General features: G+C 47.8%; 1 protein-coding gene across 1 annotated transcript in view; it reads left to right on the plus strand.

Moving 5' to 3' along the window:
* Positions 1 to 1,138: 1,138 nt before the first annotated feature.
* The window catches only part of apba1a (amyloid beta (A4) precursor protein-binding, family A, member 1a), a gene marked incomplete at both ends in the record, with an annotated part of 44,793 nt that continues 32,312 nt past the window's right edge, over positions 1,139 to 13,619 (plus strand). The window contains one exon of the mRNA XM_080467466.1: positions 1,139 to 2,674. Within this exon, the coding sequence (XP_080323592.1) occupies positions 1,139 to 2,674 (1,536 nt within the window). The remainder of the gene's footprint in view (positions 2,675 to 13,619) is intronic.

Here is a 13,619-nt window from a genome sequence, read left to right on the forward strand (position 1 = left end):
ATGAGAATCGTGGAAAAAAATATGACATCACTGATTGCGACCTTAATCCCCATCTCCCCCCTTTAGATGCAACCGGAGAAACAGAGTTTATCCAGATGTCCAGTGTGGCCGGAGTTTTCAGGAATCATCCTTTGTTGTGAGTTGTAGCTGGTTTATGTGTAAATGTAAGAAACACAGAGAAATATCACCCTTTTTCAAATACCCAGGTACGTGAACATGTAGCCCTAGGGTCTCATCCCACATTTTTAAAAAATCAAGGACATAAAATGACATTTTGTAAAATGTTCAGCATCCAACTTTGTGGCACCAGTTGATTGAAGGCCCAGCATGACTGGAACAGGCACAGATTGAAGAGTTCACTGAGACCACTGAGCTGGACCACACCCAGTACCTCCAGGGTGACCTGGGACCCCCAGCCAGGACCACCAGTGTGACCTGGGACCCCAGGAAGCGCTTTCCCCTATAGAATGAATGCAGTCCAATTCCCACACAAACTCTCCAAAAGCCAGATGGATGTCTTTCAAGAAGAATAGAAGCTGTTATAGCTGCAACTCGATATTAAAGTATACGTAGTGGAATGCGGTATCAATACAGTAACTGTTGGTTATTGGCCTGGAGACTGTTGTCTATACATATCATACATAAAGATAAAGTAATGTGTTAGTTGAAAGCCAAACTTCAGATTGTGGCTTCTGCCAGCTCTTTATCCCAACAGCACCTCTTGATCTTCCTTTCACATCAGAATCAGATCCACACAACACACATCGGTTTCCCACACCAGCTTCCGACACCAGGTTCCCACACCGACTTCCAAAACCAGGTTCCCACACCAGCTTCCGACACCGGGTTCCCACACTGAGGCCATGAGACGGATCTTCCAATCACCATACCTCATTACCTAATCAGCTCCTCTTCCAGGCTCTAGTCCAGTGTGTGTGTCATTAAGCACCTGAGGTCAGTCAGGTGCTCGGTGTCTGTGTCTGCCACAGCAGGAATCTGCTGTCAATCACAATGTTTTAAAAATCCCCCCCATTTAGCTTTTCTTCATTTCTATCTTCTTTTGTCAGGATTGTACGGGAAGTCCTACTGAAGATGGCCTGGTAGTCCCGCTCTGAACCGCCAAAACCACCAGGCAGCCATGAATCCCCAGGAGATGGAACTTGCTCAGGAGGTGATGGAGGAGACAGATGCAAGATCTCGCCATCGACACAACCACAACAGCCGCTCCCGTAACTACAACGATCAGGAAAAGCGCTACAGGCGTTGCGACACCTCGGGCGGAGGAAGCTCCAGCGGCCGGTCCAGGGTCCCTACCCAGCGCCGGTCGCAGGACGAGCAGGACGAGGAGCTGCCACGTGGGGGTCCATCTCCACAGCCCGTTCAGCCCATTCCCCGACCGGCAGTGACGCGGTACCGCAGACAGGGGGACAGTGAGGCCCGGATCCGAGCCCAACAGCAGAGGCATCGACAGAGGCAGCAAAGGGAGGCGGAGCGAGCTCAACAAGCCGCTCAGCAGGGGAACCGGCGCCATGCCGACACCAGCCAAGAGGATGAACGAGAGCGGGACGATTCTGTGTTGGCGCGGTCAGCCAGCACCGAAAGCGGCTTCCACACCCATACCGACCGGGCCGAGGGGGACGACGGTCTGGTGATGATGTCTCTGGAGCAGCCAGACGGGGAAGACGAGGTGGGAAGTTCTGGTCTTCAACTGCAGCCTGAAGCAGAGGGGTATACTGACAGTCCGGAAGCTGAACAGCAACATCACCACCCACATTCCAGTTGTCCTCTCCAGCTGCCTGTCCGGTCCTGTGAACCTTGTTCTGACCTCCAGAATCTCCAAAGAGAGAATGTCAACAAGGAGGTACTGAATGCTGGCTACTCCAACTACGTCTACACGCAGCCGCTCGGTCAGTCTGCGGATATGGACAATGTTAAGGCTGAGACTTCAGAGAATGTAGATGCTGAACTTGAAGCCTATTCCGAGCCGTATGACATTTATTCACTGTCAGAGCATGTTTACGAGGAAATCTGTGATACCCCAACATCAGGATCGACGTCCTTATGTGGGGTACATGATATGGAGTCCGTCCAGCAGAGACTGGTGCAGGGCCTGGCAGCAGGAGGAGATTACCACCAGCAGGAGGCGGTGGGATCCCGTCTGCGTCACTACGACGAACGCTCTGACGGGGAATCTGACAGCCCGGAGAAGGAGGCTGAGTTTGCGCCTTACCCTCGTGCAGACAGTTGTGACCAGGAGGAGGACATCGACAGCATTGTCGCTGAGGTCAAAGAAAGTCTGAGCTCTCAGAGCCTTGCTCACCCTGCAGAGGACACCATCAAGGAGGAAACTGAGATCCTGCCACAAGAAGACAAGCCGCAACCCAACGTCCAAACTAACGCTGAGATAAACCACAGAGCTGCCAGCCACAGGAAGTCTCCCAGACAGCCGGCAGCAAGTCCTTCAGAGGAGAACGCAGCAGTGAGGAACAGTCAGGAGAAGAGGGACGCCATATCTCTGGCCATCAAAGACATTAAGGAGGCCATTGAGGAGGTGAAGACTAGAACAGTGAGGTCTCCTTACACACCCGACGAGCCCAAGGAGCCCATCTGGGTAATGAGACAGGATCTGAGCCCCACAGCCGAATGTGACCTGCCACCTTCACTTGGAGGCGACGTAAGTTGACCATTATTGACTAAGTTGTTTCACAACTGTGGCGGTTCATTTCACCAAATATATCTCATGTGGTGTCGGCAGTTTGCATTGGTGACTTCTGGTCGACTGGCGTCAGAAATGTTTTCGGTCAACCAACCAACCAGCCGACTAGGTCAAGGCCTGGAGGTCTGACAGCGACCCTTTTGAGGGTTTCATCTCTTGGGTGGTTGGTGTCAGACCGACTCGGGGTCTCCAAGTTAACCAACAGGAAGCTTTTGTCACAAACCAGCATGGGACCCAATAGCAGACTGACGTACCAGTGACCAGGTTCAAAAGGTTTTTATTGAAAGTCTGAGCAGCGAAGGTTTCCAAGGGTGGATCCAGGCGGAGGCCAGAGGGCGAGCTAAAGTCCAAACACCAGACAGAGAAAGCAGGTAACTACAAAATAAAGCAGGAAGGATGAAAATACACCGGGAGTACTTGTTAAGAAACACGGACGATTTCACAACAGTATTACTAGAGCAAACTGAAATATTTCTTCCTTTCATGACACGATGAAGAAAATCTCCCTTGAAGTCCAATTCAGGATCGGAAGCCAAAACTCAAGAGCAGGGATCAGAAAGTCTCGGACTTTAACTTAGAGGTTCAGCTGTTGTATCTTATTAGCAGTGATCAGGAACGTTGACGATGTAGAGTTCTACCTTGTTGTCGTCTCCATTCAGACTCAGACACTCCGACACAGCAGATCAGTTCAATCACTGTACTTTTATCAACAAGGAAGTGATTATATACACTAAAACCAAATACACTGAACTATTTACAAGGTGGATATGAAATGTAGTAGTCAGGGTGGGACTACCTGATAGTGATGTGCGAGTTTGAACGAATCGTTCAGAACCCGCGAGTCACTTTACTGAACAGTGACTCCAGAGTCATCACGTTCATTAACTGGTTCACTGAGTCCTCCTGGCTGCAGCTGCAGAGAGGAAAACACAAATGTCACTGTTGTGCTGCTGCGACTCCAATTGCAAATATATAAATAAATGACATCACTCACTTTAGTCGCATTGTGGGAAAAGCAGCCATGCCGCTAACGCTAATAGCTGCTAAGCACAGCAGCTACCGGCTCCTTAAGGTCAGATGAGGCTTTCAGCTCGTTTCAGCTTGTTTCAGCTCGTTTCAGTGGTTCAACTCAAATACCCGAAAGAGTTCTTCACCTCCTCTCAGTCGGTCAATAGTATGAAAAAGTAGTGAGCTGAGCTGCTGTTTAGCCAAACCTCCTTCAGCCTAAGGACCACTGATGCTTCCTTTAGAACCTCCTTCAGCCTAGGAACCACTGATGCTTCCTTTAGAACCTCCTTCAGCCTAGGAACCACTGATGGTTCCTTTAGAACCTCCTTCAGCCTAGGAACCACTGATGGTTCCTTTAGAACCTCCTTCAGCCTAGGAACCACTGATGGTTCCTTTACCAAAGGAGACCAGCTCATGTTCTCCCACAATTCCTTGCGGTGACAACATTTAAAGGAACCCGCTCATCGGAGCGTTCAGGGAAACTCAGGATGACTGAAAAAGGAGCAGATCATGTAAGTTACCAAAGCTATAATCTGCCTAGAACCACTTGAAATCATCTAGAACCCAGATGAACGTTTTGTAGTCCATTTTCAGAAACTTGTAGTTCTTTCCCCACCATGACAGACGTCACTAACTAGAGCCGCCGTCACATTATTATGATGTCACTGAGTGAAAGGCTGACTGCCTCACCACCGTGATCACCTTTATTTAAGTTAGTTAATATTTCTGCATAAAATATAACAATCTTAAATAAAAGGGAAGGTGTGAGATCCGAGCACAGACTGTTACAAACCAGTGAATTGTCAACAATAAATACACAATAATCACCAAGAATCGTTCAATTCAGCTAACAGGCGTTTATTAATAAAATGTATTAATTCATAAATAATTCTGAAATCATCTCATAAATCAACACATTCAAATAGCAAACGACATCTAACATGGAGATCTAATCTATTAAACAGCAACACTATGTACAAAGAGTGTGTGTGTGTGTGTGTGTGTGTGTGTGTGTGTGTGTGTGTGTGTGTGTGTGTGTGTGTGTGTGTGTGTGTGTGTGTGTGTGTGTGTGTGTGTGTGTGTGTGTGTGTGTGTGTGTGTGTGTGTGTGTGTGTGTGTGTGTGTGTGGATGGTCTGGAGTGATGAGGGTGATGGGCGTAATGACCCCGAACATCCACCAGGTGGAGGCAGACAGGCAGGTCAGTGTGGTGACCGTGACCACCACTAGGAGTGTGCGGGGCGCAGAGGGAGAGCGCAATGACTTGATGTGTCCACCAGGTGGACGTCAAGAGGGATTGCGATGACCCACGCGACCACTAGACCTCTTTCTGGGGACGCGGCGGTTGCTTAGCGACCAGATAAACAAGACGTCCATCACGTGCGCGCAAGGGCGGTCTCGGAGCGAGGCAGTCTTCCGAGGGCGTAACGAACGGGGCCAGTGGATGTTGGGACCGCAGTTAGAACTCTGGTGATGGAGGCAGAGGTGGTGTAGCAGCAGCAGATAAGAGTTGGTTGCTGCATGTAGCTGTGTGTGTGTGTGTGTGAGCTTATCTGGTCAGGTAAGGGGGGCGCAGGGCTGCAGGCAGGTCCGGGTTAGTGAAGGGGAGGACCGAGGATTCTGGTGAGGTTCGGTTAGGTCATAAAGGAGAGTTTTGGTCTGAGCCACCATGTTTGTCTGGTTTCATTTTTATTTTTTTCACTTTTTATTTCATTTTCTTTTTTCATTTTTTAACAGTAACAATCACAAACAATGCTAAACAAAAATAGAACGGGGCATCTCCAGTATGCATGTTTTTCTTTCTCGGTGAGTTAGATTAGTCCATTTAGTTGATGGTGTCACGTTCCTTGTCGGCGTTCTATTTCTTCCAGTTTCTCTCAAATGTGTGTCCCTTGAGTTTTAAGTCAGGAGTCATCTTTTCCATTGTTTAAATATCCTTGATCATTTCAAACCATTGCTCCATGCGTGGTGTTTCCACTTGATGCCAGTTCCTGCTTCGGGCCTTTTTACCGGCAATAAGTAACATTTTCACCAGGTATTTGTCTTCATTTCGCACGGATTGGTCAAGTTCTCCCAGATACATGACCGCACAGTTGTTTGGTGTGTCGTAGGTCAATCTGTTATTAATAGTTGTATTTACAATATTCTAAAACGGTTTTATTTTACAACAGCACCAACAAAACATGTGAATGATGTCCCTCTTGATCACCACAGTCTCCTGCATGGCTGCTGGGTTCTTGATTTGAGGCCTTATGAAGAGTCTGGTGAGAGTCCCTCCAGATCTGTGAGCTGCTGCTAGAACCTTGTGTCAGAAACCTTTTCTACCAAACATCATCTGAAATGTGGAACTTTAACTCAGATTCCCTTTTGTCTTGAAGGTAAAGTGTTGAGCTTTCTCTATCCTCCTCCAGGACTTGATAGAAAGCTGAGATGAGCTGAGCCTTACCCTGGTTCTACCCTGGTTCTACCCACTAGAACTTCATGATGTCATTCAATTCAGTTTATCAGTCAGCTGTGGTCTCTTTCATAATGTAATCCTGAATTTGTAAATATCTGGGAAAAGTCTTGTTTTTGTAATCCATATTTCTCTTCTATTTCTTGGAAGCTCCGACACGTCCCTTGTTTACAGATTGTCCACTGCGGTGGTGCCTTGCTCGCTCCAGAGTTTAAAGCTGGAGTCGTCCAGACCTGCTGAAACTCAGTCTCTTCTTCTCTCCTTGTAATTCATGTTCCCTCATTACCTTTTCCCAAATTTCCAGTGTCAAATTCGTTATTGGATCTATTGCTTTTTTTATCATTTGGATTTGTTCTTTTGGACCCAACAAACTTTATAGTACACCTGATATCTGTCCACCTTGCTTCATCCTCAGATGTACACCAACGTACTGCAGGCCTCAGCTGTGCTGCATACAAATATTCTTGTAGATTTGTCAAAGACAATCCACCCTTACTCCTTGCAAGTTGAAGAGTTTGGTATCTTGTTCTGGGTTTTCTGCCCTTCCAAAGGTATGGGTATAGGTAATGACTGAAAGAAGTATAACAACCTTGGTAAAATATTCATCTGAACAGCCTTCGTCCTGGAGCTGAGATGGAGGGGATATGTCGACCACCTTTGTCTATCTTTTGGAATGTTTTGTTGAGTCACGTTGTCGTCAGCTTCATATCATTTGTCTCGCGTCTTTGTTCCTGTAACTCCAAGGTATGTGGTGGTTTTAGTTCCAGTTCAGGCTCTGTGTATCCTGAAGTATCTCTAGTGGGCAGTCGTTGAACATGAGAACCTGAGTTTGTGCCATGTTAACTTTCTATCCTGAGTAGTGATTGGAAGTACTGAGAAAGTTCCTCAGCAAGGGGAAAAGGACCACTTTGTGTGAGAAGAGGCCAGTTGTGTTTTTTCTTCCTAATTTCTGGTCCCTCCAGGTTGCTGTTGTGACGACTTGCCTGAGCTCCAGCTTCAGTATAAACAACAGCCATGGCTCCTCCCTCTTTCTAATCCGAGCCTTTTGGAGAACGCTCCATTTACCTTCATCCTAGCAGCCGCTTCTTCATGTACAGTTTTCATGTTCTGGATTGAGTTTTCATGTAAGCCCAGTTTCTGGAGTACTCCATATAGACATTCCCAACTGACACTGTCCAAAGCTTTTTCTGCATCTCAGCTTATTCTTGGAGCTTTAGTCCCTGTTTTGTACTTGATGTATGATGTGTAGTGTTCTCCCAATATTGTCTTGGCTTTGGAACCTTTAATAAAGCCAGTTTGATCCTCATCAGTGATTTCTGCTATGAAGGGCTGAAATCTTCTACAGAGTATGGAAGCAGACATTTTATAGACGATGAGGATTGTAGCAGGTGATTTATTAGCCTTCAATCTCCTAACTGCATCCTGTATTTCCTCCTTTGTTATTTCAGTGGCGAGGCTGTTATTCTGCATTTCACCAATAGGTGGCAGATAAAGCATGTGGACAAAGTTTCTAAAAGTGTCTTCATCTGCTGGCGGTTTTGAAAACAGCTTTTTGGAATAATCCTCAAACACATTGAATATTTCTTCTGGACCATGCAGCAGCTGTTTGCTTTTTGGATTTCGTATCTTACCAATTGTAGAATTAAATTGTTGTTTACATAATTGTCTTGCCAACAATCCATGATATGTCTGTTTCAAAAATCTCGCTCTCTTTTCTGTCTCCTCTCTGAGAATGTCCTCTATTTCCCCCCTTACTTTTTAATTTGTTGAAGGACTTCAGGGTCTTGGGACTTTTTATGCTGTCTTTCTAATTCCTTCAGGATTCCCACGTGTTGGTTCTCTCAGGCTGCCTTGCTCTTCTTCTGTAGTGAATTCAAGGAAATCAGTTTTCCACGCAAAATTGCTTTTAGAGCGTCAAACGATATGGCAGGGTCCACTTCTTCTAGGTACTTCTTAACCTCTGACCTTATTTGTTCCACTACTGTCTTATTGTTTAGAATCCCAGTGGTTAACCACCAGAGAGTACTTGTTTTCCTTTGTTCAGTTGTATTGTCTGTGATGTGGGACTCTGGTCTGAGACGCTGTCCTCCCTCTGTCCACAGTGTTAGACCAGCTGAGCTCTGAGTAATGTGTCTAGTCTCTCTGGAAAGGATGTGGATTTCTCCAAACATCAAACATTCCCATTTCTTGCAGTGTAGTATTTATAAATCTTGATAGGTTTATTTAGTGGTTCTGAGTACTTGTAGTATCTAGACTGTGTACCTTCACAAACCTTTCCTGCTCTCTGGGGATGAACATACATTAACTAGTGGTACTGTAGTATTTTGCCTTTGACCAGGAGAGTTCTTCCATCTTGACCACTTATTTCTTTACAACTTTCAAATAGTACTGAGTTTGGTATGAGTACTGCTCCCCCCTCTTTGATTGTCAGATTAGTTGAAGCTTTAATAAGTTGTTTTGTAACCCAGTTGTTTAAGTTTCTCTTATTCTTTTCACTTTAGTCCTGTATGAATAGTACTTTTACCTTTTCCTTTCTTAGCCTGGACAGACTCTTACGTCTCTTAATCACGTTATTTAAAGTATTTACATTGAGTGACTCCACTTTCACACTGTTATGTTCCTTTATATATCTTCAATCCTGTGACATGAAAACCTCAAACACCACAAACACAACAGACCAGAACATGTGGCCTTAAAACAAAAAACTAAATGAGGGGAGTTATGGAGCCACCCCAAGTCCCTGTTGGTGGAGGAGGGGGGTCCTCAGAGAAGGTGAGGCCCCTCAGTAGTGGTGGAACAGGAATGGGCACACCTTCTACGCATCTTCTAGTCCAATGATTACTTATTATTTGGGATCCTTTCAAATCCCCGAAACTTTTCTCTTGCACATGTAGCTGCTCCGTCTCCTCTCTGCCCCGCCGTCGCTGCGTCCGACACGTTGTCATGTCAGCGCCTGTTGCAGCCACTCCAGCATCATGTCCAGGTCTGTGGTGGTTGCATGTAGCTCCTCGGTGAGGGCCCGCCTCCTCAGGTCCAGTGTAGCTCCTCGGTGAGGCCCCGCCTCCTCAGGTCCAGTGTAGCTCCTTGGTGACGCCCCGCCTCCTCAGGTCCAGTGTTGCTCCTCGGTGACGCCCCGCCTCCTCAGGTCCAGTGTAGCGCCTCCGTGAGGCCCCGCCTCCTCAGGTCCAGTGTAGCTCCTCCGTGAGGGCCCGCCTCCTCAGGTCCAGTGTTGCTCCTCGGTGAGGGCCCGCCTCCTCAGGTCCAGTGTAGCTCCTCCGTGAGGCCCCGCCTCCTCAGGTCCAGTGTAGCTCCTCGGTGAGGCCCCGCCTCCTCAGGTCCAGTGTTGCTCCTCAGTGAGGCCCCGCCTCCTCAGGTCCAGTGTAGCTCCTCCGTGAGGCCCCGCCTCCTCAGGTCCAGTGTTGCTCCTCGGTGAGGCCCCGCCTCCTCAGGTCCAGTGTAGCTCCTCCGTGAGGCCCCGCCTCCTCAGGAAATAACCGCTCCAAAGGTGGACGCTTTTCTGTCGCCCTTCCGTCGGGGTTCTCAGTACCAGGGAACCGGTCTGTTTTTGAGGAGCCGTCTGCTGATTGGTGAGTGATTTAAGACACGCCCTCAATATTTTAAGATGTCAGCTTTGCACTCGTTGGTCTTTTTTTGTCTATTTTTTTCTACACAACTTTCATGTTGGTCCTAAAAGAGCAGAAGCGAGGCAGAACGGAGACCAGGACTCTGGAGCAGACACTACGGCGGTAACCGAACTGGGATTGCAGCTCGGAGGCCGTCGTAAACGTCTGTCTGCCAGCTGGGTGCAGGTCCAGAGTGCTACCGAGTCCGCTCGTCGCGTCGCGTCCCGTCCCGTCGCGTCGCTGGCTGGTGCTCCATTGCGAGGGCCCCCTGGTTTCGCACACACTTGCTGGCTCCGGCGCTCCAGTTCCACGTTGCCAGAGTTCCAAAACCTGCCAGTGTGTGCGGACACGGAGCTATGGTGCGCCGGCCAGCGGTTCGAGACACAACGTGATACAACGCGACGATCGGAGTCAAACCGCGTCCGCACACGTTGCGCTGGAGCTGCTCCAAGCCCCGATGTCCGTCCTTGCATCACGTCCGCGCTCTCAGCCTCGACATGGAAGTTGCGGCTGTCACATCGCTGGTGTCGTGACGCAAGACTGGAGCCGACCGGCTTTGTGCCGCCAGAGTAGGCGCCGTTGTCACTTCGCCAGGTGAGGTCACCGGGGCCGGCCGGCCGGCGTTTCCTCTCTCGGAACAAACATGGAAGTTGCAGCTGCAGCTCTGTGGCTGCAAAAAAAAAGTTAACTAAACAACTAGTGCAAAGCGGAGGATGTAAACAACAACCGAGGAGTCATAAGGTTCAGATCTGCCGCCCCGGCTGAGATCACTGTTGCAACGTCACATACTGTATCTGCGGAGCTCTAAACCCCGCCTACATTTTAACCTACTTTCTGGATTCTGTCCCTGCACTCTTTGTGCAGTGGAAATTGGGCTTTATTTCACAGTAAAGTACCAGACTGAACCCAGTTCGTTCACAGTAAAGTGCCAGACTAAAACCGGTTTCTTCAAGCCAAAGTGCTGTAGTGAGTCCGCGCATGGGGGCACAAGTTATGGCGGCATAGCTCGGTTGGTAGAGCGGTCATCTCCCAATCGGAAGGTTGCAGGTCCAATTCCCATTCCCATTCTGTCTGCCTACATGCCGAAGTGTCATTGTCAAGACACTGAACCCCAAACTACCCCCATTAGAGTGACAGTGCCTTGCACGGCTGCAGCTTCCACTGGTGTGTGAATGTGATGAGCTATGTAAAGAGCTTTGGGGCTGTTGTCAGCGAAAAGGTGCTTTATAAGTGAGTCCATTTAGTTATGTAGGTAACGATTTATTACCTCATAAGCATCAAGTAGTACCACTTATGTTCGGAGTCCGCACACGGGGGTACCAATTATTTTGGGTTTTAGCAGTTTGGCTATCGATTTTGATTAATAATTAACAAAGAGAGTTAATTATGTTAATTACGTTTTTATCAGATCTGTATCAGATACCTCGGGAGCACCACCTGGTTAACAGGAAATATTAACCAATTCAGTTCTATGCTGGCTGACCAGCTGGCTGTTACCATGGTGACAGCCAGCTGGTTCTGTTCAGTCTGTTACCATGGTGACAGCCAGCTGGTTCATGGTGACAGCCAGCTGGTTCTGTTAAGGTCTGTTCACAGTCTGTTACCATGGTGACAGCCAGCTGGTTCTGTTCAGTCTGTTACCATGGTGACAGCCAGCTGGTTCATGGTGACAGCCAACTGGTTCTGTTAAGGTCTGTTCACAGTGTGTTACCATGGTGACAGCCAGCTGGTTCTGTTCAGTCTGTTACCATGGTGACAACCAATGATTTATTCAGTGAGAGAGAGAACTCTGACAGGCAAAGCAGTTCAATAATTCATTGTGTGACAGAAACACTGTTCACACCCTCACAAGCTCTGAGGCCAGTCCTGCTGAAAGGCGACCGTCAGATCAACATTTAGGATGAAAACAAGACGTCACCTCATTGAAATGGCTGCTGGGGAGCCTGGGATGTGTCACCTGAGCCGCTCACCCTCAGGTGTGTAGAGCGGAGCTGACGCTCAGGTGTGTGGAGCGGAGCTGACGCTCAGGTGTGTGGAGCGGAGCTGACGCTCAGGTGTGTGGAGCAGAGCTGACGCTCAGGTGTGTGGAGCAGAGCTGACGCTCAGGTGTGTGGAGCAGCAGCAGCACAGCAGAGCTCAGCAGGTGATCTGGGCTCTCCCAGAGGCTCGGTTGTGGAGGCGTCTGAAACCATGGAAAACTTCTGGATGTATCAGCTGGAGAAGCTGGAGGAACAGCAGGAGCAGCAGGAGCAGAGGGAGCAGCAGGAGCAGAGGGAGCAGCAGGAGCAACGCAGCGGCAGGCAAAATGAAGATGAGGTGCACAACTTCCAGCTTTGCAGCTTTGGCAGCACTTGATTGATTTTTGATTCTTTAGATGAAAACTTAAAGAATGAGCTGAGTCAGCTGATTGAACTTAATTAGATCGCTGTGTTTTGTTTACTTGAGGAGGAACTGGTGACCTCAACTACTACACCTTTATCACACTGTAACTGGTGACCTCAACTACTACACCTTTATCACACTGTAACTGGTGACCTCAACTACTACACCTTTATCACACTGTAACTGGTGACCTCAACTACTACACCTTTATCACACTGTAACTGGTGACCTCAACTACTACACCTTTATCACACTGTAACCGGTGACCTCAACTACTACACCTTTATCACACTGTAACCGGTGACCTCAACTACTACACCTTTATCACACTGTAACCGGTGACCTCAACTACTACACCTTTATCACACTGTAACCGGTGACCTCAACTACTACACCTTTATCACACTGTAACTGGTGACCTCAACTACTACACCTTTATCACACTGTAACTGGTGACCTCAACTACTACACCTTTATCACACTGTAACTGGTGACCTCAACTACTACACCTTGTTTCATGAAAACAGATTCTACAACCATGTGTGGAGGCTCAGCATTCACCAACCAAATCCTGGTGCAGTGGATGAATTAGACAGTTCCCACTGGAAAGGTTTCTTCTTGTCAGTGACTCTTGATACTCAACAGACACTAAGAGATCGAATTACAAGAAACAGGATCGTCAATAATCCCTCTCCACCAGAACGTCTTTAAATAAGTTATAAGATGGATGGAGGGTGGGATGGAGGGAGGGAGGGAGAGAGGGAGAGAGAGAGATGACGAATGAGGGATGGAGAGATAATGGATGATTGATGGATGATGGAGGAACGAATGGATGGATGGGGATGAATGAGGGATGATGGATGGAGGGATTAGGGATGATAGAAGGATGGATGAAGCGATGATGAAGGGGTGATGGATGATGGAGGGATGATGGATGGAGTGACTGAAAGCCATCAAACATGAGAAAACAGCGTTGAATAAAATGAAATATCAGACATTAAATGTTCTCAGAATAAATAAACAAATGTACAGTGAAGTACAGAATACTGTTAAACTGATAGAGGCTTTCCATCTTCTCAGGAATGAAAAGAATAATATCATGCAGCCACGTGATTGGTTGAGCTGATTAGCAGTTAGCTTTTCATGGCTGACGTCACAACATTCAGTCTGAAAAACATTCCTTGGTGTGGTGTGAAATAAAGCGTTGCAATATAGAGCAGTCCAGAGCAGCATGATGTAGAGTAGTGTGATGTAGAGCGGTGTGATGTAGAGCGGTACACTGCGATGCAGAGTGATGTGGTGTAGGGTGATGCGGTGCAGAGCAGTGTGCTATAGAGCAGTGCATTATAGAGCTGTGTGCTATAGATCAGTGTGATATAGTACGGTCCAGAGTGGTGCAATAAAGAGCAGTGCTGAGCAGTGTGATGTACAGTGGTG

The sequence above is a fragment of the Lipophrys pholis genome, assembly GCF_963383615.2.
Source record: "Lipophrys pholis genome assembly, chromosome: 7".
NCBI lineage: Eukaryota > Metazoa > Chordata > Actinopteri > Blenniiformes > Blenniidae > Lipophrys > Lipophrys pholis.